The 25,405-nt window shown below is 40.3% G+C and overlaps 1 protein-coding gene across 1 annotated transcript in view; it reads right to left on the bottom strand.

The window, feature by feature from the left end:
• The window catches only part of GPBP1 (GC-rich promoter binding protein 1), a 41,080-nt gene extending 16,308 nt beyond the window's left edge, over positions 1-24,772 (bottom strand). Inside the window, exons 1-5 of the mRNA XM_054986505.1 lie at positions 24,640-24,772; positions 22,610-23,591; positions 21,268-21,334; positions 7,186-7,311; positions 4,991-5,114 (exon numbers count right to left, since the gene is read on the bottom strand). Coding sequence (XP_054842480.1) covers positions 4,991-5,114; positions 7,186-7,254 — 193 coding nt within the window. The 5' untranslated portion in view covers positions 7,255-7,311; positions 21,268-21,334; positions 22,610-23,591; positions 24,640-24,772. The remainder of the gene's footprint in view (positions 1-4,990; positions 5,115-7,185; positions 7,312-21,267; positions 21,335-22,609; positions 23,592-24,639) is intronic.
• Between the last annotated feature and the right edge of the window lie 633 nt (positions 24,773-25,405).

Genomic DNA, 25,405 nt, shown 5'->3' with positions numbered 1-25,405 from the left:
ATCTTAGATAATTTTGATGGGCTGTCAGAATTGGTACATGGAGGTATGTCTCTGTGAGATCTGTAGATGTCATGTGTTCTTCTGATTGATTAGTCACTGCGACTGAGCCCAGAGTCTCCACTCAGAAGTGATATAATTTGATAAACTTGTTCAAAAAACTTGAGGTCTAATAACACCCTCCAGTCCCTATTCTTTTTAGGGACTGAGAAGAAGATTGAGTAGACCCCTTTCTGGAGGGCAGCTTTCAAATTGTATGGAATAGCCTTGTGAGACTATGTGTAAGGCCTGCCTGCTTGTCAACCTAAGCTTGATGGTAAAGAGTAGTTGGCCTCTCACGGGACAGCTAGCAAGTTCTGTCTTAGAGATCTGGGTATTAAGGTTGATCTCTTTCCCCGTGTGGAGAACTGTCTGTTTGATCTTGGGAAAAGGTAAGCATTATCCCCACAATACAGCTGGAGAGCTGGGACTGAGAGGACTGGTTTATCCAAGACCATATGGAAAGTTCATGGCAGCAGTGAGAAGTAAACCTGCAGAGGACTGCATCACTGTTCAGTTATTTAACCGCTATACTACAAGTGTGGTCTTAAAAAGACCCCCCTTATTAAAGGGTTGCCTAGATTAACCTCAGGATGGCCATTTGGAATCTTGTCTGGACCTTAGTAGTGCGTGTTATGAATAAAAGGCTGAGGTCCAATGGATCTCCTTTCAGATTGTTTGAGTGTTTTTGGCAACACATTCTTCTGTCCTAGGTCTCAATCTAGATCTTTCCCAGGGCACCCCCAAATAGCTTGTCTCTCTGAAAGAGGTAAGCCAGGATGATATTTTTAGAGTGTGAATCTGCTGGCCATGCTCTTACTCAAGTGTGCCAGCTTGTCACTGCTGTCAAGACCATAATCCTAGAAGAAAAAGGTAAATGTATCCAGGATGATGTCTGCCTTGAAGGTATTGACCCTTACATTTCTGTTTGCCCCTTCAATGGGGGCAGCTATTGTTGTACAGGAGGAGTTGGATCAGTTTCCAGATCCATACTTCTGACACTCTTGAGGCAATAGAGACAATAGCTGTAGCCTTAATAGCCATGGTCATGGCCTCGTGAGCTCTTGTTAGCATGGCCTCTCTCTTCTTGTCTAAGTGGTCTCTGACTGATCCTTACCCATCTTCTGACCAGAGCCCAGATGACTGAAGAGTAGCCACTGGAGGTTCCATCGCAGGTACCTGCAACAACTCATAGCAAAGAAAGGTAGTAAGTACAGTTTTTTGGGGGGACCAAGTTTGAGGATTATTAATTGGCTTATGGTGTAGAACACTCAGCCTTGAACCTTCTCCACAAATATTCTGGAAATGGGAGGACCTTTTCTGAGGAACCTTCACGAGGAAGTGACTCGTTTCCCTGGGCTGGATTTGGTATTCCCAGTCTAAGGGTCCTACTCCCCCAAGGCTAATTTTTACAGCTCTAAGGCTGAGAATGTCTTAGGTGTAAATTCTGGTAGACCTCAGATTCTGACAGCTGGACTGACTGCTCTGGTAGGGATATTTCTTCCTTTGCCACATCTGAAGGAATTCATCCTTCTCCCTGTCATTACAAACTCTATCTGAGGGCGATCCCCCTGCTCCATGGGGATCCCTGAATGATAAACGTTGCAAACTGCCTTATTCTGACTCAGACCATCGGTCAGTGTTATCTCCTCAGACTGGCAGCAGGTCACCAGGGTCTCAGAAAGAGGTTTTTCTCCTCATCTACCTAAACTCTTAAACTGGAGTTAATGGGGAACAAACCTGGATCTTCTGCATACAAAGCAGAAGCTCTTCCACAGAGCTACAGCCTTACTCATGGAGGGAGGAGGTAGACACCACACCACTATTTCCTCTCTCCTGGTTAGTCTTAAGAGTTAAAAGGTTCAAAGACACCGGCAAAATTGCGCCCTTTATACATTACCCATCTGATAGGGAAAGGCAGGGCTAGATCCTGTTGTAAAAGCAGGGCTAAATCCAAAGGGGAAAGGCCTGCTGTAAAATCTCCAGCCAGGAGATTGGCATGGGCACATTCACATGGAGCCAGGGCTGAGGAGATTCCTGGAATCTTTATAGGGCCAAGGTGCTTCTGACTGGTAAAGTAACAGGATTTCCTCCCTCACAGTCAGTCTAATTGCTGACAGGAATTCTGAAGATATAACACGCTCAGGGGAACACTTACGTGGCCCTCCTGGGCTTGTCGGCTGGAGCTCTGGGTGTCTGGATTATGTTTCAGCCATGTTTCTCCTGCCAGGAGATTGGCAAGTGTGTTGCGTTGTTTCCCGCCAAAATTGAGCTCCATCAGGTGGCGCTGTTCTCAGCTAGCTGGCTGAGGCACGCTGTTTGAACAAGCTCCCTCTGTGGAAGATGGGGCTGTTGAGAGGCCTGCGTCTCTTCCAAGGCCATTTCCTTGCCGGGGAACACATACAGCCTCAGAGGCATGTTGGTGCCGGCTGGGCCTGTTCCCGCCATCGGTAGGACGGCACTCCATGGGAACAGCCCATATTCTCCTTGCCAGGGAACCCATACAGCCTCAGAGGCATGCTGGTGCTGGCTGGGCCTGTTCCCGCCACCGGAAGGAACAGCCCAAATTCTTCTCCATGGAGCTTTCCTCAGAGCCCGATGACTCCCTAGAAACCATATCGTCCTCTTCTTTTCATTCTTTGGCAAGAGGAGTAAAAGAAGAGGAAATGGGAGGAGAGTAAGGTAATGAAGTAAGTAAGGAGTAAGGTAAAGAATGATTTGAGGAAGAAGAAAGAGAAATAAGAGATAAAGAGAAAAAAAGGCAGCAGAGCTAGTCTGCTGCAGAACCGCTCTCCCTGGAGGCAGGAACAGAACTGAAGAGAGGGTGGTCCCACAGGCTAGACTTGAAGAGGAAGAAAGTTAGTTCCTGCCTCCCTGATTGGATGGTGGGAATCACCCAAGATGTCCTCCGCCTCAGAGGGAGAACTACCTTTCCAACAAGCATCACTTCAGTCTTGTCAGGGTTCAACTTCAATTTGTTATCTTTTAGCCATTTTACCACCACTTTCAGACAGTGATCTAAGATTTCTACTGCATCCTGTGGGGACTAGGATAGCAAGATATAGAGTTGGGTGTCATCTGCATATTGATAACATCCCACTCCATAGCTGCAAGTGAGTTCTCCTAAAGGTTTTACATAGAGGTTGAACAACATGGGAGATAAGATTGTGCCCTGCAGAACCCCACAGGACAGTTCCCATTCTGGAGATAGCTGATCTCCGACAGCAACGATTTAAACCTGTCCAGGGCACAGCCTTTGGTGCCCACAGCTGTTTCTAAACACCTCAAGAGGATGGCATGGTCTACTGTGTCAAAGGCTGCAGACAGATACAGGAGGAACAATAAGGAGGCATGGCCTTTGACTACTGAATACATTTTACTCTGCAGAAAGACTACAATTTTTTTTTAAGTCAATGTTAAGATAAACCTAGATTATTCAGACTTGTAACTGAATCTTGTAGGGATTGGGCTGCAGGACTGTATGCATCCTTCTTACCCCCTGTCCCCACCACATATGAGAAGGAAAGGGGGGAAACAATTATCTCTCTAACTCAGAAATGCAACCTATTACCTAAGCTAGGTAGGTAATAGATATTAATATAAAGTTTGTAAATGCCCAGGTATATTAAGAATGCACCTAACTGTCCTTACAGACCTTTTTCATGGATTAACACTGTACTAGGGGTATGCAATTCGGGTTTCCGATTCAGGTAAAGTACCCAAATTGGACCCGATTCACAATGATTCGGGATTTCCGAATCAGACCCAGCATGCTAGGCCTGATTCAGAAACCCCAAATCAAAGCTTCCCAAAGTGATTCGTATCACTTTGGGAAGTTTCGGGTCAAGGGGTTTAAATACCCCTTTCCGTGCCACTGCGAACTAGCATGGAAAGTGGCATTTAAACCCATGGATCAGTTGTTTGGCAGGAAGATCCCCACCAAGCACCTGATCCAGGCCTTCCCTGCTGCCCTGCTGACTGCCGAGGCCGCAGAAGAGGCAGTGCAGGCCCCAGAGGACCCGGCTCCGGCCTTCCCTGATGCCCAGCTGGCTGCAGCAGAGTGGGCCCCAGAGGAACCAGCTCCGGTCTTCCCTGTCGCCCAGCTAGCCGCTGCGGCGGCGAAGGTGGCGCGGGCAGTGGAGGAGCTGGCTCCAGCCTTCCATGCTGGCCAGCTGATCGGCCTCCCCTCTCTCTGCCCTCCAGGTAAGTGGAGTGGGTAGGTTTGCCCAAGGGAGGTGAACGATGGGGAGGGTTTTACTCCCCCTCACTTCAGTATGCTCCAAATCTTTAGGGAGCATACTGAAGCAAGCTAAATATCAGAATCCCGAAGCGACTTGCCACTTCGGGATTCTGGTAATTCCGAAACCCGAATTTTTGGGGGGTGCATACCCCTACATTGTACTGTTACTCATAGATTAGAAAGAACAATCTAAGGTGTGGAACATACTCTTTGTGAGCAGGATACTCTGGAGAACTGTTCTGTATAGTAAAATATTTTGTAGAATAAGACCAGAGCAATAAGAGCAGAGGGTTTATGAAAAAAAGAGTTCCAGAATATCAGAAGGTGGGCTCTCCTTCTTTAGAGGTTTGTAAGCAGAGGCTAGATGGCCATATGACAGCAATGCTTATTCTGTGAACTTAGGCAGGTAATGAGAGGGAGGGCAGAAGGGTTACATCAGTGCTTAGTTCTTGTGGCCTTTTCTTACATGCCCAGGGTAAGGTCGATCACAACTTTGGTGTCAGGTAGCAATTTTCCCCAAGCCAGTTTGACTAGGGATCCTGATGGAGTTTTGCCATCTTCTGGGCATGGAGTAAGGGTCACTGGGGCGGGGAGATGTATCTGGGAATTTCCTGCATTTTGCAGGGGGTTGGACATCCCTTCCAACCCTGTGATTCTATGATAATAAGACACCAGAAAATAGGTGAACACCTTATCTAGAGACTAAGTACAAACCTCCATTTGAACGGCCACTACTAGGATCAAACCCATCAGAAGAGTTGTGCCGTCTACGGTTAACTTCATAACGGTTCTCACTCCATGAAAAGCCTTCAGAATGCTTCTCAAGATTCAGTGATGACTGCAAGTGGGACAACAATATTAAAAGTGGGTTACAACAGCAACACTAATTGTCACCAACATTCTAAAGCATACAGCATTGTAATATTAAGCTTTTCCCAGTCTTGCATGTCAAGCATCCTCTAAAATCTGAGTTCTTTAGTCAGTCTACCTCTGGCCAAGAGGAAAACAGTGTTATAATCATGGCAGCTAAACACAAATTCAGCAGCATTCAACCACTATATGTGTATGGTATGGTCCGTTGGTTGTGCTGGGCTGCACTTGCACACCTGAAGTAAATGCCACTGAATGATCATAGCTGTTATTTTCTACTATAGGCATCTATACATAGTTTCTAGACAAATCATTTAAAAGTTTCTTGCATTCAGAAGGCTGACCTATTCGAATCTCCTTCTGCACTTCTGAAGCAAAACTAAGTATAACTTACTCTCTGAAGCATATCCTCTATGCTGTAGACACTGGGAGATATGCTATTTGGAAACAGTATTTATAATACTATACTCTACACAACATAGAAACTGACTTGAAAACACTGCTTCTGCATACGATCATGCAGTCTGCTTTTTCAACACATGGTGGAGCTAGTGTTCTATTATGCTTGATGACGTTGCACTTCAGTTTTATTTAAAAATTTGCTGATTTATGGTCTTTCAGGCTACTATTGATTGCTACTTTATAGTAAGATGAAAAATTGGATACCCAAGAAGAGAAGAAGGCAAGTATTACTTCTTGTTAACAGAATGAAGGCAGCATTTTTAACTCAAGAAAAGTTTACAAAGCCAGACTGGGGGGAGGGGGGGGTTCTATGAACCACGGGCATCCTTCATATTTTGAGCACTATCTCCAAAGACTGTAGTACAGATTCTTAACTTAAAGATATTTTCAGGTTTTTAAAAATAAAACAGTATTTTTAAAACACTGAAATGGTATCTGTCACAGCGACAACAAAACTACAATGTGGTTGGATCCCAAGTAAGTTCTTCCCTAATAGAGCCAGCAAGAAACACAACTGTTAGTAGTTCTGTAAGGGTCAACCAATTGAATGTATTTACTTCAGTAATACTAAAAAAAAAAAAAAAATTGCCAGAAGTCATTTTGTAGATGGAGCAATTTCAAGTATCCCTACCACATGCACCGTACATTCCTTACAATCAAGGGGAATCAAAATCTTGTTTAAAATCTAAGATAAATTTAATATTGACCAATCTAAAGCACGTTTCCAGTTCTGAAATTCATACATTTCATGACCAAGTTAACTGGTTGTAGCAACAATTAACAGGGCGCTCTCAACTAAATAAAGCCACTATACAGTCTAGGAACATAACACAAAGATCTTAACTTTATGCAGTCCATACATTTTTGCAATGTAGAATTGTTTTTGCTGAAACGCACAATTCATATTTATGCTTTGCATTTTCTGTGTATGCAAGGATACTAATCAAGACCATTCCTTTGAATGTTAAAGGCTTTGTGCTTATTTGGAAATGTCTCGTTGAACAAAGCATTTCTGAGTAAGCACTTTAAAAATCAAAATAATGTGTTAGTTAAATCTGATTTTAAAAAATTCAGCTGTAAGTTTTTTTTAAATAATCTGATTAAAAATTAAATCAGAATCTGGCACAAAAATCTAATTTCTTAAAATGAATTTATGAAACTGTTGCAGACTGCTGTTTTTCTTTACAAAGAAACAAATGTGGAAAACTACTTTGTCAGTTGTCATATAGCATACTTGTTCAGGCAGTTATATTATGGCTTCATATACACATACAAGTATCATCCACTGCTCAACCCGGGTAACTTTTTATTTCTATTCTATGTTGTTTACTTTCTATCTCAGACTGAAACGCAGACTTTATCATATTTGCTTTAGAATTAGGTATGCTTTTCAACCAAGTTATTTTTTTTAAAAAAATGAAAATTCTAGTTAAACCAAACTCAACCTAAACTTCAGCTTGTTTCTACCCTAAAAACATTGAAGCTAAGTATATTTATATATGATTTACATAATTTAAAAAGTGACGTTTAAGCAAAGTTCTCATACTTGTGATTCAAAAGACAAATTATTAAATCACCTTTGATGAGGATGTTGATGGTGGAGTAGGAAAATTAAGCCAGGCTGGAGCAAAGTCATGCTGCGCCATTTAGGTCCAGTCTCACCAAGTCAGTGAAACAAGGCTTCAACACCTCATTGCAAATGCCTGTCAAAAAAAGTGAGACAGATTGTTACACTGCTTTAAAGAAGATTTAAAATAAAGTGATATGGAAAATATTTTAGTGCCTAAATGAAATTTCAATTCTTGCTTGCTGAAATGGTTGCCAATGGCACAACTACTTGCAGAAAGTCCAACCACAGAAATCTACATATAGACTTCAGTGAAAAGATTCTACTGCACAAGCAGAAAGCACCAAAAATATTACTCATGTCTTCTGGAATCCAGTTTAAACTACAAAACAAAGACTGAAGAATACTAGATGATCTGGCTAAAATGTGCAAAGCTAAAACTGATAACAGTAACATGCGAGTAGTGTGTTCATGATAAACATAAGTATTAAATGAAAAGGCTCAGACAGTGCTGGGGGGGGGGACACTAGTTACAGTAGGATTCACCCAATATCTGTCAATGCAGCAAACTACCTTTTTAGATATTTTTATCTGCCTTCTCAAAATGTTTCAGGCATTTACATCATATTTAAAAAATACAACTGGTTAGTATTACACATGCATGGAAGGAAAATCGGTTTGGCTGAAGACTCATGCACTCGACCTCGTGTCATTCAGTCCTAGCTCTCTTACTACAATTGTTTCAATGTAGCAGATATGTAAACTTTGCCTGTTAAACCCTATGTTGGTTTATCCACAAAGAGCCAAAACAGACATAACACTGGATGAACTAAAGAGTAGTAGGTGCAGCGCAGTAGAAATAGGGTTTGACCCCTCACCCCTTCCACGCAACATCACCTATTGAAACCTTACACCGCTTCTAGCTCCAGGAAGCAAAAGGAGAAAGGTGCACAGGATGCCTACTTTTTTTCTTCTCAGGACGAATAGCACTCTAATGTTTCAAAGGTTAAAACAGAATGGCGAAGAAGGGTCACCCTGTCCCTCAAGCACTGCAACGATTCCCTTCTTTTAAAAAACAATCCTGGAAAGACCTGTTCACCGATTTCTCAGTATCACACCTCTTTTCACCCTAATATTTGTACTCTCATTCTTATTCTTCAGATACCACATGTTCTCACAACCTTCCCAGAGAACAAATCTCACTTCCTCAAAGAACTGAGGCATCACTTCTGTGAAACTCAACAAATAAAAATAATGATCACCTTACAGCAGCAGCACGCATTTCGCTGCTAGCATTTACCATCAAACAAGAGCCACATGATTACGATGTCCTGTGCACCACCCTGAACACATTTACACAATAATATAAGACAACTATTAATATTAAATATGTAACAATAACTTTTTAAATTGCTACATCATCTCTGAGCATGTGTCTTTCCTCACTAGAGATGAAAAGAGAGATCAAGATGGGTAGCTGTGTTTGTCTGTAGCAATAGAAAAGAACAAGAGTCTAGAAGCACCTATAAGACTAACAAAAACTGTGGTAGGGTAAGAACTTTTGTGAGCCACAGCTCTCTTCTTCAGATACAGCTAGAATGTAAGTCCATCTATCCAGTCCTACAGATGGACTCACATTCTAGCTGTAACTGAAGAAGTGAGCTGTAGCTCATGAAAGCTCTTACCCTACCATAAATTTTGTTAGTCTTATAGGTGCTATTAGACTCTTGTTCTTTTCTATTGTTAGAGAAGTTTGCTGAAATGTTGAAGCCATGAAAACCAACCCCCCCCCTGGATTTTTTCAGAAAAACACTACAAATTTTGTGGGAAATTGAAAAATATGCAATACTTCCCTTCCTAATACACCTGAACTACTTTAGTGATTTTACAACAGAAAATACATCATTTATAACTTAGTTTGCAAGTAAGATGTCTATTTGCCATATTCAGGACTACAAGTATATTCAATATTGAGAAAGAGTAGCAAACCGCTGTACCTTATGCCACCATAGCACATATACCTTTAATTTTTGCTATAATAAAAGCAGGCAAAATAAAATTTCAAGCTAGAAAACAAAATTTTAGTAGACAAAAGAAAATGTATTATTTAAACATTTTCTCTCATTGTTAATCAAGTAGGACTGCCAGCATGTCTGGATATTAAGATAAACTTTTAAATAAACACTTTATAATAAACACTGGAAACACCAAACTCTTTAAAGTACTATCAAATGCATTGTAGCTTATTAGCTGTTGTCAAAATTACATTTAAACAAAAACATTCCTAAAAATGCTGTACTACGCCTACAGTATAAAAGGTCTCACCACCATCACCACCACCCTCCAATAAAAGTTGAAGGTGCTAGGAATTGGCTCAATAAAGGAAGCCACAGCCTAAGCAATGCTGTTAGTAATAGGACATTTAGGGGTCGTTAATTTTCATAGGGCCACCAAAAGTTGGAAGCGAGCTGAAGGCACCTAACACAAAAACACCAGGGAGCCCCTATCTTCCATGGTGAGAAAAACATCCAAAGTTTCACTGAAGTCCCCCTGTCACATCCACATATAGTAATGGTGAATACCATAGTATGAATTGTCCTGATCTTGGTCTCTAGCAACAGTTCTTTATGCTTCAGGCTCTTTTCTAGTTCCTTCATGGCTGTAATTCTGCTTTGAGACTGTCTCACTCAACCTTTATCAGTAGTCATTTTAAGTCTTTACTATTGTCTGCTAGTAATGTGGCATCATTTGCATAAATGAAATTATTAATGTTCTGGAGAGGGGAGAAAAATGAACAAACGATGCAGTAATGGAGAACTATGACAATGCCCTATATTTGTGCGGTTTTCAGATGCACTACATTTACAGCACTTGCTATCCTGTGAAAAGTTTGTAATCTTTGGTTTCACAAACTGAATGCTGTGTATTGCTAGTTAGTCTCTGATGTTATGCTTGCATCCTGAACCTGACACTGGTCCCTTGGATTGTCGTGATGTTGAGTCCTATCAATTAAGTTTCTGATCCCCTAAATCATTCTTGGAAACACATTACCTGAAAGGTTACTTCATATTTGTATATAGTTGGTTTTTCTGGACAGTGAATTTGACACTATGCCTGCTTTTTATTGAATGCATCTGCATCATAAGTCAGTTCTAAAAACTGGGGCTTGGTTTTCTCAAACTGCTCCCTCTCCATGCCATATGGATTGGAAAATGAATCTTTAAAAGTGGTTTGTCATATTCCATACAGACATGCTGTTCAAAGGCAGGCAGGAGGGGTACTAAAGAATCCTAGTCTGTCCAAGATCTTGGATGCACCTTGGCTGATTCCACACGTGTTGGATAATGCACTTTCAATGCACTTTATCAATCATTTGAGGTGGATTTTTTGTTCCGCACACAAAAACATCCATTCCAAATGACCTATGAAGAGGATTGGGAAGTGCATTATCCAACATGTGCGGAATCACTCATTGGCTGCTTCCACACACATTGGATAATGCACTTTCAATGCTCTTTAGTGATCATTTGAAACTGGATTTTCATGTGTGAAACAATAAATCCACTTCCAAAGGATTGCTAAAGTGGACTGAAAGTGCATTATCCAACGTGTGTGGAAACAGCCATTGGATACTTCTCTGAATTCTGGCCACAGTTCCTTTCTTTGTCCAAGTAAAGGAATCTAGGCACTGATCATACCTGGAAAAGTTGCTGTGTCATGTGCCACCTTGTATAGTAACTTTTCAAAAATATTTAACATATAAATGAACTAGGAGAGCTTGCTAACGTTTACATTATTTTACATTTGGGTTGCTGAAGGTTCCCTGTTTATCATACATATATTAGACAACTCCAACATTCTCTGCTATTACTCATAATACAGCTATTAAATATGTTCGTATGTTTTCCATTGCTATTCATATGTTTTCCATTGCTATTTAAATTGAAGAATCTTAGCAAGAGACACTGTAGCATCTTCAACAGTATATATGAACTTGTGGCTGAAATATGCTTGGAATGTGGTTAACAGGCAAATAGAATAATGTACTTATTTTACCCTGATGAGGATTCCATAATTATACTTTAAAGCCAAGATGCACAAGCTTGCTATTCCCTGTAAGCATCTGTCCCTCTTCTGCTGAGTGATGACTCCCCCCCTCCCCCGCCAAAGGAGCTACATATGGTAAAGCACTACAGTAAAATAAAATACAAAATAATTAAAAGTAAATAGGAGAAGGGGGGTATTAGAAAATGTCATGTATGTAAACCATGTTTACATAAAAATCGCTCAATTCAAGTTCTTTGAGAATTTGGAGACCCCACTGGGTATGTTTTGAGCACTGCAGGCAAAATCTGCTAATGCATCTTTTAATTCTGCATAATATCTATGGCCCCAGCTATGTTACAAATATGGCACCTGAGATGATCTATACATGGTTCTAGCATGTGGCTTTAGCAGGGTTCTTTACTGAGCTCTTGATAAATATTCTCTCATTAGAACTATTTATTATCTAAATTGTGTTTGGTTAATTTTGTCCTGTTACTGTATGTGATGTTTCCATTTGGAGAAATCAGTGTTGTTCCAAAGCTTACTCTGCACTCATATTTAAAGATACTAATTAACGTTGCAGTCTGATTAAAGGAGGGCACGAGCTCATTTAAAAAAAAAAAAAAAAACAAGGGAGACTTTAAGTGCTCCCTGAAATGCCCCCATTTTTTCATTGAAAATTGAGGCAGTCCTCAGATACCTTCTTAGGCTGGAGACAGGAGCTGTGTTCATCCTGGATGCTAACCTAGATTTGATGAAACTCACTGCTCAAGCAGTGGCATCAGTGGAGTCCAGCTGCAAGAATCTGTGCCTAAAGAACAGGAGCACAACACATCTTCTAAGCCCACTTGGTTTTGTGGTCCTGCCTCAAGGGGATTGTGTAAGTATTTACACAATCAGAGATACAAAGGATAAGAAGAAGACCATGCCATTCTCAGGCAGATGAAAGGCTACGCGATCTTAGTCCATTTGTTCTCGTTTGACCTGCCCAAGATCCCAAAGTGACATCAAAAGATCTTTATGGAACAAATCCAAGCAGGGATGTAGATCAGACCATCAGGCTCAAGCTTCAGGACACCTTTCCAACACCTCAAAGTGAGGTAAACAATGTCAGCCGCACAACTGTTGCCAGGCTGCTGCTAGTGAGGAGGCAGCTGCAAAGATTCTACCAGATCTGGAAATAATCAGCCTCAGACAAGTGGGTAAAAGGCATTTGCACACTAGGATATGCAATAGAATTCTCTCCTTCCCCACAAGACAAATTTCTATAGTCTGCACTTTTCAAATGTATAAACAAAAAGAACCCATCTCATATCTGCTGGAGGTGCAAGCAATTGAGCTCATGCCATTGCAGGAGAGACATTTAGACATTTATTCAGTTGTTTTTCACGGTCTTCAAAAGTACAAGTACTGAAGCTCCTAAAAGCATTGAACCAATATGACAAGTTCAAGATGGGAAACCTTTAATGCATTGGTGAACCTTTTCAAATATGGAACTTCATCATGTCTATAGATTTTACCAAGGTCCATTTGAATGTTCCCATTCTACCAGCTTGTAGGGGACTTACTCAGTCCTTTGTTTTAGAAAACAACTCCTAATTCAAAAATTGCTGATTTTTACATTGCAATCCTAAGAAGAGTTACTCCAGTCTAAGCCCACTGCAATCAGTGGTCTTAGACGGGTAATTCTGCTCAGGACTGCAATGTTAGTAACCTTGATACATCCAGTAAAAGTGTAAATAGTTAAATGAATATCAAAAAAAGGAGAACAACTACTAAACAAATATACACAAAGTTAGGGAAGGACAATATACTTAAACCATTTGATAGACTACCAATCAGCACTTCAGCAAGAAATTTCTAACTTTAGACATTTTCAAGAAACTATGTAGTTTTAAGTACAAACGGGAAATCCCTGCCATCTGAAAGTTCTCAAATCTAATATTTGAACCAGCATTTTTTTAGATTCGTGGAGGGCTTCTTCCTTTAAAAACCCTAATACTACTAGGAGACTGAAGAATTTCTCCAGTCTTGCAGAACGTGACCCAATCCACACTCTCAACTTCCAAGAAGCTTCACAGAACGTCCAAGCTAGAAAATGCTGCGAACAGCATGCTCACTGCTGGAGACAGAATGCTGGAGTACATCATGGACAATCGTAATAGCCGGGCAATTCATATTTGAAACCATTAAAGATATTGTTGAAATATAATACTTAAAAGATTTCTGTATATTTTCTAGAGAGAAAGTTTTATAGGACTATATGAACTATCAGATATTCACACTTCACTACTATACATAAACATATTCATAATTTTATAGAGCAGATAAAAGCTGACATGCATAAATTGTAACTAACTTTTGTTGTCAACCAACTCTGTCCCTTCTCCAAGTGTTCTGGTATGAGCAGGGGTTTTTTAGACTTTATATTGCATTTTGAAGGCATTATGCATCTTTGAAGGCTTCATAATGCAGTATTAGGTGCAACTGCTGGGGAGAGGGGAGACATGACAACCATATCTGTAGACCTTTCATGAAGACAAAAATGGACCTTACATACTGGAATTTCAAGATGCTGAGATTTCCAGGATATCTATAAAAGACCTATATTTTTACAGGTGCACAGACTATAGTTTCAGTTTTTAAAAACATTATATATGTAGTAAATACTAATATCTCCTATCTAATATCTCCTATCTACAAAACACTCTTGCTACCTGAGATAAATTACTTGAATCATACTGCATCCCATCTGAAGAAGACAGCACAATGCAACAACAGAAACAAGTATTCTGAAGCAGTTATGGGTAGTGTAAGCTTACCAGGGTGGATAAAAATCAATGATTTTTTTTAAAAAATCAAAAAAATCAGATTTTTTTTATTTAAATCGGATTTTTTTTATTTAAATCGGATTTTTTTTAAATAAAATGCTTTTTGAGGAAAATATATTACCATCCAAAGGTTATTCCATCATGAAATAAAGATTAGTTTTTAATTATGTAGAATAAGGCTGTATATGTTTAATTTTTTTGGTAAATAAATTCCATTAATCCATTCACAATGTCATGCTCTTCCAGAGGTTTTTGTAAGATTATTGGGCAGTTTCTCTGCCTACAAGATATTATCACAGATGCTTGGTTTTGCAGTTCTCAAAACTGAATTTGTGTCAGCTCAGCAGAGATCACATGCCTCTTCTTCACAGCAAAAATGTTATAACATGAACAGAGTTGAGAAAAAGACCTTAATCCTATTGTTCTACAAACCTATGAAGACAGAATCAACCCCTCCAGTGCTAAGTTTCAAGAAGTTCAGTGAATAGAAACAATATTTTTCTGATTGTTTGGAGTGGAATAGATCTGCACAAGAAGAAACTAAGTGTGAGGAGGGAGGGGCAAGCAGTACAAAATGAAAGTGAAACTTTTTGAGCACAATACTGCACAAGTCTTTGGATCTTTTGTGTGTATGACCTGAGGTTTATCACATTCTTTCCTTGGAGGAAAAAACCTATAATGGCAGCAGGCCGTAAAAGAGACCCAGTTTGGGAATACTTTAATGAAGTTCCTTTACCTATCAGTAAGGCAGGCATCTATCTACTTGCATATTAAAGTTATACCAGCAAGAATTAGTCTTTATGTAGAAAACTATGATTTAAATCAAGCCTTAATGACTAGTGATTTAAATCGTGATTTAAATCAGTTTGTGATTTAAATCAAATCCACCCTGAAGCCTACTGCTTCATTTTAGTAAAGAGTCCAATAGCACCTTAAAAACTAACCAACTTTACTGTAGCATAAGCTTTTGAGAACCACATCTGATGCATCTGACGAAGAGAACTGTGGTTCTCGAAAGCTTATGCTTCAGTAAAGTTGGTTAGTCTTAAAGGTGCTACTGAACTCTTTACTATTTTGCTACTACAGACTAACATGGCTAACTCCTCTGGATCTATGACCATGGAAAGCCCTGCTTCATTTTATAACTGATTTTCAAGAAATATTCTTGCACAACTTCAGAACTAATTCTGGACTAAGTGTCTGGATCATTAGATAGCTATTTGTAACCACTAGTCATCAGTGCTTTTAACACCTGTAAATATGTAGGGCGTCAAAGTTTTACAATGTTTACAACCCAAGTGATACTAGGTGCAACTTATAAAGTCAAGCTGCAGCTTGAAAAGTAATATACTCCACAATGCCCAAAGTATGCAAATATATATGACAATTATACTTATTTTTCAAGCCCACCAAAATATATTTCAGTTAAACTTGTAGCTAAAAACCTGCATGTTTTGTAACTTGTACTTCATTCTTATTTTGGAATAAAATAAATCCTCATTTGGGGAAATGAGAAACTCTAGCACAACTCAGTGATATATGTGGTTATAATCTAACCCAACACCTCAGCATAATGAACACCCATGTTTAATTTTATTTCAAGTCGATCCATATAAGTATGCAACCATCATAGTGGCTCTCTCCACCTCACAACTCCAGCTTTGGAGTCGCAGGTCATCACTTTCTATAACATACCGCACCACTCTAACATTATCACACACAAGCAACTTTACAAAGCACTTCCTGAAGCACAGGAAAAGTGACGAATTGACTTGCAACTCAACTTTAAACAAAAATATTATTTTATGGGTTTCAAACTTTTTTGGAAGCTCATGTCAGCCTTTGTCAGTGACTAAATGTTGGAAAGCACGGATCAATTCTGAATAAATTATTTATCTCTGTAAAACATTTTTTTCAACAGATACAGGATAACTTAAGAATAAGTATCAATGTGTTACCAAGACTAGTGTGTCCCTAAAAAGGAACTGTAACCTATAGTAAACAGTTAAGAGCAATGTGTTAGGAATGTACCAAGCCCAGAAAAATGCTGGCAATTCATTGTACTGTCACTTGGTTTGATACTGTGTAACTATAGATCTATTCTTAAAATTCAATGCATATTTAAACAGAGAAGGAACCAGGAAAATCCCAACCTTCAATAAGTTACCTAGAGAGCACCAGAATTCGAGTCCAGCAAGATTTTCAGGCTGTCAGCTCCCTTCCTCAGATACCAGACAGAGTACTCTGACTCTTGGAAATCTTGTGGGTCTCTAAGGTGCCACTGGTCTCAAATCCTGCTGCTCTACTCCAGACCAACATAGCCACCTGCCTGAAATTTCCTCCATCATAAACTTATTTCATAATAATTTCCATCAAAAACAACACAAGTGAAAGCCAGTGTGGCACAGTGCAGCACAATAGTAGGTGCTGGACTTGGAAGTGGCCTCTTTGGTAGAAGACCTCTGACACCATGTTTCAGCAGCACTTCAACACTGTACCCACATTTAAAAATACAAAAAATACGATTATTTTACTTAGTTGTAATGAAAGGTTTTAACTCTGAAGGCTGCATCTAAAATAAATTTTCTATCAACAGAAGGCTCTTCTGTTAACAACTCTGCTGCCTTCCCCCTCCCCCCACTTCAGCCTAATGAGTCCCCAAAAATGTTTCTCCTGCAGGCACGGAACTACTTTAGGAAGCTCAATGGGCTGTACAGGGAGGGGGGGGGGGAAGCAGAAGAGCTTTTCTGTAGTCAAAAATGCCTTCCATTAATGGAAATCAAATTTTAAATCAACCCATATTATTTTGGACTTTAGATACAAACCACCTCCTAAAGATCCTGCTGTTTAACCAGACAATACTTCTGCCTGTGTATACATGACCAGTCTTCTCATCTGCAGCTCCTCCACAGGGAGCTCTGGAACAGCTGCAGGATGAAGTGGAGGGTAGGAATCAGCAACACACACAAAGAAGAAGTGGCTTCCTCCCACAACCACAGACTTCAAAGTGATCCTAGCAAGAGACAGTATTTGCCAAACTAGAAGGCCCAGTTTGCCAAGAGGGATGGTATGGCACACTGAATGCCTGTTGGAGTTATATAAAATAGAAGCAAATTCATCTACTCACTGGAAGGGTACTGGTCAAGTGCTTCAGTCTAAAGAGATGATGTACAGGTACAACTAGGGGGCAGGGCTTATGCAGGCAACAACGTTGTGCTGTTGGATATTTTAAAATGCTTTTATTGTTTTTAAATGTTTTTACTGTTTTATGGGGTATAAATTATATGATGTGTTTTTAAATTATTGTAATTTGCCTTGAGCCCGCCTGCGGGGAGGGCAGAATAGATAAAATAGATAAAATAAAATAAATACTGTACCTTGTCCAGCCCAAGTATTTTGACATTGTAATAAAACTGGACAGACCCATTTTGGAAATTATGCTTATTTATAATGGCATCTGTCCCTCCTGCATATTTTCCTTGGCTATTTTCTTCACTCCCACTTATTGTCTTTTTAAATTGTAATCCAGTGGGTATCAGAAACCAAGCAAATTTACCTCTGAGGTAAACGTGGGAATTGTGTTGTTAAATCAGTAAAGTAAGTATTGAATTTACCCCAAAATTTCTGGGTTTTTTTCCTATGGGGAAAAAAGGCAGAAAGGGGTTTTTTCTTGTGCCATCAACATTTCCAGATTTTTTTAAAGATTAGTATGAGATGTGGTGTGTCGCAATGGAAAGCAGAATTGGCAGGAATCCCTCACAGACACACCAGCTCTGTTGTGTAAGAGCTGCTGGAAAAGCAGGCAGATGCAATTTCCACCAATTCCCCTTTCCCACTATAGCCTTCTGCAGCACATCCCATGCAGCTCCCAAGAGCTCTCTTCCAACCTACAAGACATGGGGCAGAGGGCTAGAGTGTGTGAAGATTCAGTAAAGATCCCTGCCATGAACTCTGCTCCATTTGCAATTACTTGGAGCCAAGTCAATATTTTCATGTGCACTATGGCTATCTCCATGCAGTTTTTACCCTCCCATGCCCCGCAGTTTGCAGCCTCCAGAAAGCAGGCTAGATAGCTCAAGACTACAGTGTGACAAAGTGAAGAGGAGGACACTCTGACCCAACCACTGTTCTCCATCTAACTGTGCAATTGCTCTCCAAAGAACAAGGCATGAAGAGTAAGAACACTGTTGATCAGTGTGCACACACATGTGGCTGCTTCCTCCCTCCCTCCATAAACCTCAAAGGATGGTAGCTCTTTGAGGGGGAGATAACAGCCAAATGCAGAGTGAACGGCAGAAGAGCACAACCAAATAAGATGCAGAGCAGCAAAAGAGGGCACATGTGAGCACAGCAATCATCCTCTAATTGCATACTTCCAACCTCTCAGTAAGATCATGCAGATCAGTTTAACTTATACAGACTAACCATATTGCACATCTACCTTGTCCAACCGGATTCTAATTAAAAGAAATGGTTAAGGTATAAGGTCAAATCTGAAGATCTGAAATTTTATTCGAAGCTTTATTAAGTAGTTCCTATGTAACACGAAGCAAGTAATCTTAAATACAGTACAAACAGTTCCTTCTTGCAGAGAACTACATATGCAAAAATTACAGTTGAAGTAGGTGTGATTTTTAATTTAAACGTTTTGAGTTCTGAAACAAGTTTTTTTAAAAAGCCATTTAAAAACTGAACTACTTTGTATTTTTAAAGTCATATTTATTAAAAATCAGATAAAACTGTACAGATCTATTATTGCTTGCCCCCCTCTATGTGCAGTTTCATTTTTATATTTCAAAGACTTTAAAAACAAATTGATGTAGAGACTCCTCAAATACTGCCTGTGAAACCTGCACTTCCAAATCTACTATAAAGAATGCATTAAATTAAATTATACGTAGCAAACCAGAGACCTGAACTCCCAACTGGGTAGAACCAACTTCAAATCCCCACTAAGTAATGAAGCTCACTGGTGGTGCTGAGCAAATCAGAGTCTAACTTGCTTCACACTGCTGTTACAAGGATAATTTGAGAAAACCCTACAAAGACTGTAGTGAGATCCTCAGAAGGGCTAGATACAAATATTTATGTGGAACTTAGTTTCAGGTGGGGGTAGCCATATTGGTCTGCAATAGAAAAATAAGATTCGGGTCCAGTAGCACCTTAAAGACCAACTAGATTACCAGGGTTTCAAGAATCAAAGCTCCCTTTGTCAGTGCAACTTGTAGCAATTGAAGTGCTTCAATCACTTTATCATATAGCTCAGTATCCCATATTGTAGGCAAAGACTAATATAACAGCTTTCTTAGGCTACTCAGTGAGTTAATGACTGAAACAAGTTTTTAAGTCAAAACTTCTCAGCAAAGATCTGCGAGAAAGCAGCAACAAAATCTATTACTAAAAACATGAAAGCTAAATTTGTGAAATAATTGCTCCCTAGGTTCTTACAGTATAAGGTTGGCTTCAAAGACACCAAAATTTAGGAACATGCATCAGATTACAGGAAAGGGAGATTCTGGGAGAGAATGAATGTGTCACCTCCACTCCAGCCAGAACTGGGTCCACTGAATTGTCTCTAGCAAGGAAGCTTCAATGATCCTTATTGATTTTATGAGGGCAACTGTACTGTTACCCACTAACCACATCTATCCAGAAAGAGGAATTTCAGGGGAAGCTGCAGCTTTGTTATTGTGAAATACGTGACCTAGTCTTTTCTTGAAAGATGTAAGTGCATTCATCCCCAGAGAATATGGTTGGCAATGGATTGAAGGGACTGAGAAGTCATAATTTAGAAACAGACCCCATGTTTTAAAAGTTTCAGGAACACTGACTACCCCTGAGTCTTGCTATTCCTCACTGGCAAACTGTCATATAAGATGTATCCCAATAACTGTCCAACATCTCAACCACATAACTAGAACAAGGGCTGCCACAGTAAACAGTTATGTTAACTGATGAATTATCAGAATAGCAGGATACCTCATTTCAAGATACTTATAATCACAGCAGTCCCTGCTGCCATCAACCCAGTATCAACACACATAACAAAACAGCTTTGTAATCACTCTATTGCATACATAAATCCATTATTTATAATGCCAAACAATTCTGAAATACTGTTTACAATAGTGTGAAAAGTCTGTATGCATGCCACAGGTGACAACTGACAAGGTTATCATATACCCTCTCAATCCAGGGTAACAACAACAACAACAAATGGAATTTAAACTCCAACAGAGAACATTTTATAGACTTTGCAAGTTGTATGAAGTCAGAAATAGGTTTTTTTTTCATCTGCAGAGATTCCCAGAGGAATAACTAAACAAAACTACACGTCACAATCTCAATAGAATACAGATTCAAACACAAAAACACTGACTTTGGCAGTGCCTTTTAAAAAAAATATAACACCTTAACCAGGATCCAAAGGGTCTGGCATAATGCAGCATTTTTCCAGTTAGCCCTTTCCAAAGAACCTTTAAGTTTCTCAATAAACTTTCAAAAGTTCAAAATAAACACTCTGAAGCTAACTAGGGAATACATCCTGACCTTAGCCCTAATTTATAAGGTGCCCTGCTTCACATGATGAGTAAAATTTAAGATATTTTGTTTAGTAATATACAATTCACAGTCTACCATTTACACTTCAACCAAAGTCTGCAATTCTTACAGTGTTTCACTAAGTCTTGTGGTTAACTCTGTAGTAAGATTGCACAACAGGGAAGGAAGAACTAGTGGGAGGACCCTGAACTGCTGTTCACACACACACCATTCTGATCATAATCCAAAGATCCAAAAGATAAGCCCTGCAATTCTATCATTGCAAATAAAGAAGGTGGAGGTACTTGCACTTAGTACTCAACCCCTTCAACACACAAGATAATAGCGGGGAGGTACGGCTCCACTAACTAACATGAGCCACATAAACACTCATTTCCTGAAAAGAAACATTAAAAATAGAATGTAAACAGAAGTCTTTAGAAGCCCAAATCAAAATATCAATATAATCAAAGTGATTTGTTATTCACTGCTTACTAGCTTTCACTTAAAGCCCTTTAAGTGCCAGTCAAAATAACAAGTCAAGAATTACAAAGTTTCTAACTTACAAATCCAGTATGTAAAGCTGTGTGGAGTTTAATAACTATAGCTATTACATGTACTTAAATGAAAGACAACCAGACCTTTATAAACAAAAGCATATAGTACAAACTCACTTATGCACTAGGTTGTTTTGTCCATTTTACATATTTCAAGCAGCACTGGATTCTGTTGAAAATAAACCTGCAGAGAAATTTAAAATAATGTGACTTAATATATTAAATAGTATACTTATTGTCAAAATGAAGTTCTCCCAGTCTTACATTTTAATCAAGTACAAAGACAAGTTTACTATTGGTGATTACTAGAACACCAGAGTAATCTTTTATCATATTAAACATTCTTATGCTAGGATAACACTTTGAGGAACCTATGCTATCAAACACAAGGTACCTAACAACAGGCATAAAGGAACACTTTGTCCCTGGTCCAATGCAGCACCAGCCACACCAGAACAGAGAAAAACCCTTGGTGGCTTATCTATACCACACAAGATGCTTTTAGAAGACACGAATAAGGTACTGTAGGAGAAAGACTTTCTACATTATTTATTTATTTAATTAATTTACAGTTCTCCTTTCTCATTGAGACTTCCCTAAGGCTGCCCTGTCATACCAACACTGGTGCACAGATGAACAAGCAAAACATCACATAAAGGGATTTTAAGAAGCATTTATGAAGCAAGTGGAGCAAAGTAGTATACATCTGCTCTACTTGCCAGGGAACAGGATGCTGAACCGTCCCAAGCAATGACTCCAGCCAAAGTCCGGAGAAGGATCATGCTCCCTTTCGAGAAACTAAACATGTTTTCAATGACTATAAGTCAGCACCTGCCATTTCCATAAAAATCTTTTTGTACTAACTACAACCCAAAATTTATCATTAACTGCATCCTAGATGCTGCACGGAAAAAAATCTGTTGTCTAGAAGGCTTAAATCAAAGCTGTATAAAGAATGCACGTTTTACTTCTGTGCATTCCTACTGTTACAATCCTAAGCATATTTATTAGGAAGCAAGTCCCAAGCAAACATAGCATTAGTTTCCCATTGGTTAAATATGCTGTCAAGTATAAGATAAAATGGAAAATACTGAATCAATAAGATACAGATTTCCAAGTGGTTATACTAGTCTCCTTGGGCTGGATCCTGACAAATGTTTCCACAGACAGAAGGATTTGCACCCGCAAAATGTGAGTTTCCCACTTCCTGCGCACACGCACATGCAACAGCAGAAAATGTACCCCAAAATCCTGCTCCTGGATCCCCACCCTCAGAGAGCATTTCAAGCTGTGAGGGGAAGGAAGGAAATTCACACTCTGAAGGCAGAAGCCAGAAGCCAGAGTAATGTTAGCTTGGATCCAACTTCGCATTTCTTACAATAAAAAAGTTGTACTAACAGAAATTTTAAAAAGAACTGCTCTAATAATTAGATCAATGGGAATTTTATACAATACTTACAAAATCCAAGAGAACTGCAAAGATTGGCATTAACTCTCCGTGATTTGTGTTTTCCAGTTTGTTTCCCTTGCAATAATATCCCGAGTTCCTTAAAGATTCTACATCCGTAGCTATGCAACACAAAGCTGAACCTTGGAAATCAGCTACCCATTCTTCACATTTAAGGACTCCACAAAGTTACATCCAGGTCAGATAAGTCTGACTTTAACAGCTTGTCTACTCTTTTGAAAATTCTTCTCTTTCCTATTACATGTACATCTCACTATCATGAACATCAGTTCGAGAAGAAATAAATATAGTGTTTATGAGACAAAGAGCAGAACTGAAAAGTCAAATTCCATCTCTGAAGTGAAGCACATTTGTAAGTGTTACTGCAGGCATCTGCACAGAACAGCTATCTGGACAAGGCCATCCTGCTTCTCTACAACATTTTTAAAAAACACAAGGCTGTCTAAAATTAAAAAAAAAACTAGTGAAAAGAAAGTCTTCTAGACTCTTCATTCAAGAAGCAGGGTTCATTCCAAAAACTATCAATGTTAGACTACCTAAAAAAACAAAGTCAAAATATTTGCCATAAACCACTAAAGCCAGACTTAATAGCTACATTTAATATAATCTTCTAAACCTAGTTGACAGAACAAGTTAATCGCAGTTTTGCCTGAAATCTCGAACTAGAAAGTAAAAATAAGTTTTGAAAGTAGCATGCAGAATCTAAGAAGATTATCCAATTATCCATTCCATAAGGGCAAAAATTAGTCCAAGATGATATCTTGAAAATTTTGAAGAAAAAAAGTGTGCTTTCAGCTGGGTTCTTCAGACTTTGCTAATGTTTGAAGTAGAAAAGTGACTTAACAGGTTATAATCCCAGTTGCATTTTTGTCAATATTTTTTCATCTTAATTGAAGCCAAAATCAGTCAATTTCTCATAAGCTGAGGCAACAGGTTGCAAAAGATCCAGACTTCTGTTCAGAATCCAAATCACCTAGGAGTGGGGGAATGGGGAAAAGAGAATCACAAACTTTAGTCACGTTTTGTTACTAGACAGCTCAGAGTACAATGTGTTATGCATCTACTCTCAATCACCAAAAACAACTTGTAGTTGTGACCATGGGAGGAGGGGGGGAAGCAAAATGAAAGTTTTAAAACATTCAATTAAATAAACATAATCACTTAGAGGAGGGAGAGGGAAAAAGTTTCCCTTGAGAAGAACAGTTGGTAGAATCGCGTAACTGGGAGAGGGAAGTGATTGGAATGACACTCTTTTGCTCATACGGGAAGTTCGGGAATGCATAAGGACAAAAGAAAAAAGTGTTGGAAAAACTGGATGGGGCAGCTACTGTTGTTTACCTAGCAGTAAGCACCTTGAATCAGTGGAGATTACTTCAGTGTATATATGCACAGATACACCAACTCGGATTGGAAACTCTAAGATTTCACACCCAATCTCCGAAAAAAACCCTATAAAGTGGGAGGAAGGAAAGAAAAGAGGAAAAGCGCCTGTGTTTTGCATACTTACGAGCAGGCGCGCGCGCGCGCACGCGCCTCCTGGCTCGGCTTTGCCCTCCCTCCCTCCCGCCTCAGACCCAGGTAAAGTCGGAGGCGAGTTCCCGGTTTCTTCTTCCTCTATAAATAAGACCGGGGGAGGGGGGCTGCCGCTGATTTTCGCCTCTCCTTTGCAAGCTGCCTCAGCAGGCCCTACTTGTGAGGGAAGAGAGGGCCAAACACGATCTGGGTCTGATATTAAAAAGGGGGAGGGGATGGAGAGGCCACATGCTCTGGACTTGAAAAGAAGGAAGCGGGGGGGAGGGGGGAGAAGAAAATAAGGGAGCTGCTCTTGAGGACGAAAGGTTCTTTCCAGTCAGGAGAATTTCTATCCCGGCTGTCTCCCCACCTCTCTCTTCCCCAGAGATGAGCCTTTTCTCCTCCTCCTCCCCCCCAGCTCTCCCCCCCCCCCCATATAAACATTTGTTTCCTCCGCCGCCTCTTCCTTCGGCCTGCCCGACGGGTGAGGTGGCCAGCGCGGCTCTAACCTGCCAAGCCAAAGTCCCGGCCAAGCTCGCAGCCTCAGCCGGGGTCCCGAATTTGAAAGCTCCTTTTTGCCGCCGCTTCTCCCCCGCCGCGCGCACAACTCCTCGCTCCAGTCAGTCAGCCAGTCCCAAAATGGCGCCGCTCCGAGCCGCAGCAGCCGAGGCTCTGAGGCCCAAACCTCGCGAGACTTTCCCTTATTCCCTCTCCCCCACCCCCGCCGCCGCGAGCAAAAGGCGCTGCTGTCGGGAAAGAGCGCGGAAGCCGGAGTCGATGTTGTGTGACTTTTTTAAAATTTTTAAACGGTTTTAAAATTCTTTTTATAATTTGTCAATTAATTAAAGCTTAGACCCACAAAAAGCGAGTAACGGCAATGGGCGACGGTTTCAAGGCGCCGTCGCCCGCCAAGCGGTGGTTTCGTGGAAGCCCCTTATTCTTTCGGCCCCAGCGCTCCTAAACATCACCCCTCCCACTTTCCCTCGCGCGGCGTCGCTCGACTGAAGGCCGGCCAGCCCGCGAGCCTCCCGTGTGACGTCACTCCGAACAATCCCGAACGTTCGGAGAGCCGCGAAAGGGGGAATCCCCAGTGCGCGCGCCGCGCTCTTCGCCCCTGCTCGCTGCAGAGAGGAGGGAATCCCCCCGACCGCGGCTGCTTGCTGCGGCGTGGCGGGTGCAGAGGAAGCTGGCGGATGACGGCGAATGGGCATCGTTCTCTTCTACGCTTCTCCTCCTGTCCGGCTGTTGTTGTCTCTGGATCGGAGCATGATAACT

This window comes from Eublepharis macularius, chromosome 8, assembly GCF_028583425.1.
Source record: "Eublepharis macularius isolate TG4126 chromosome 8, MPM_Emac_v1.0, whole genome shotgun sequence".
NCBI lineage: Eukaryota > Metazoa > Chordata > Lepidosauria > Squamata > Eublepharidae > Eublepharis > Eublepharis macularius.
The sequence above is the reverse complement of the archived record's forward strand: the minus strand, read 5'-3'. Positions and strand labels throughout refer to the sequence as shown.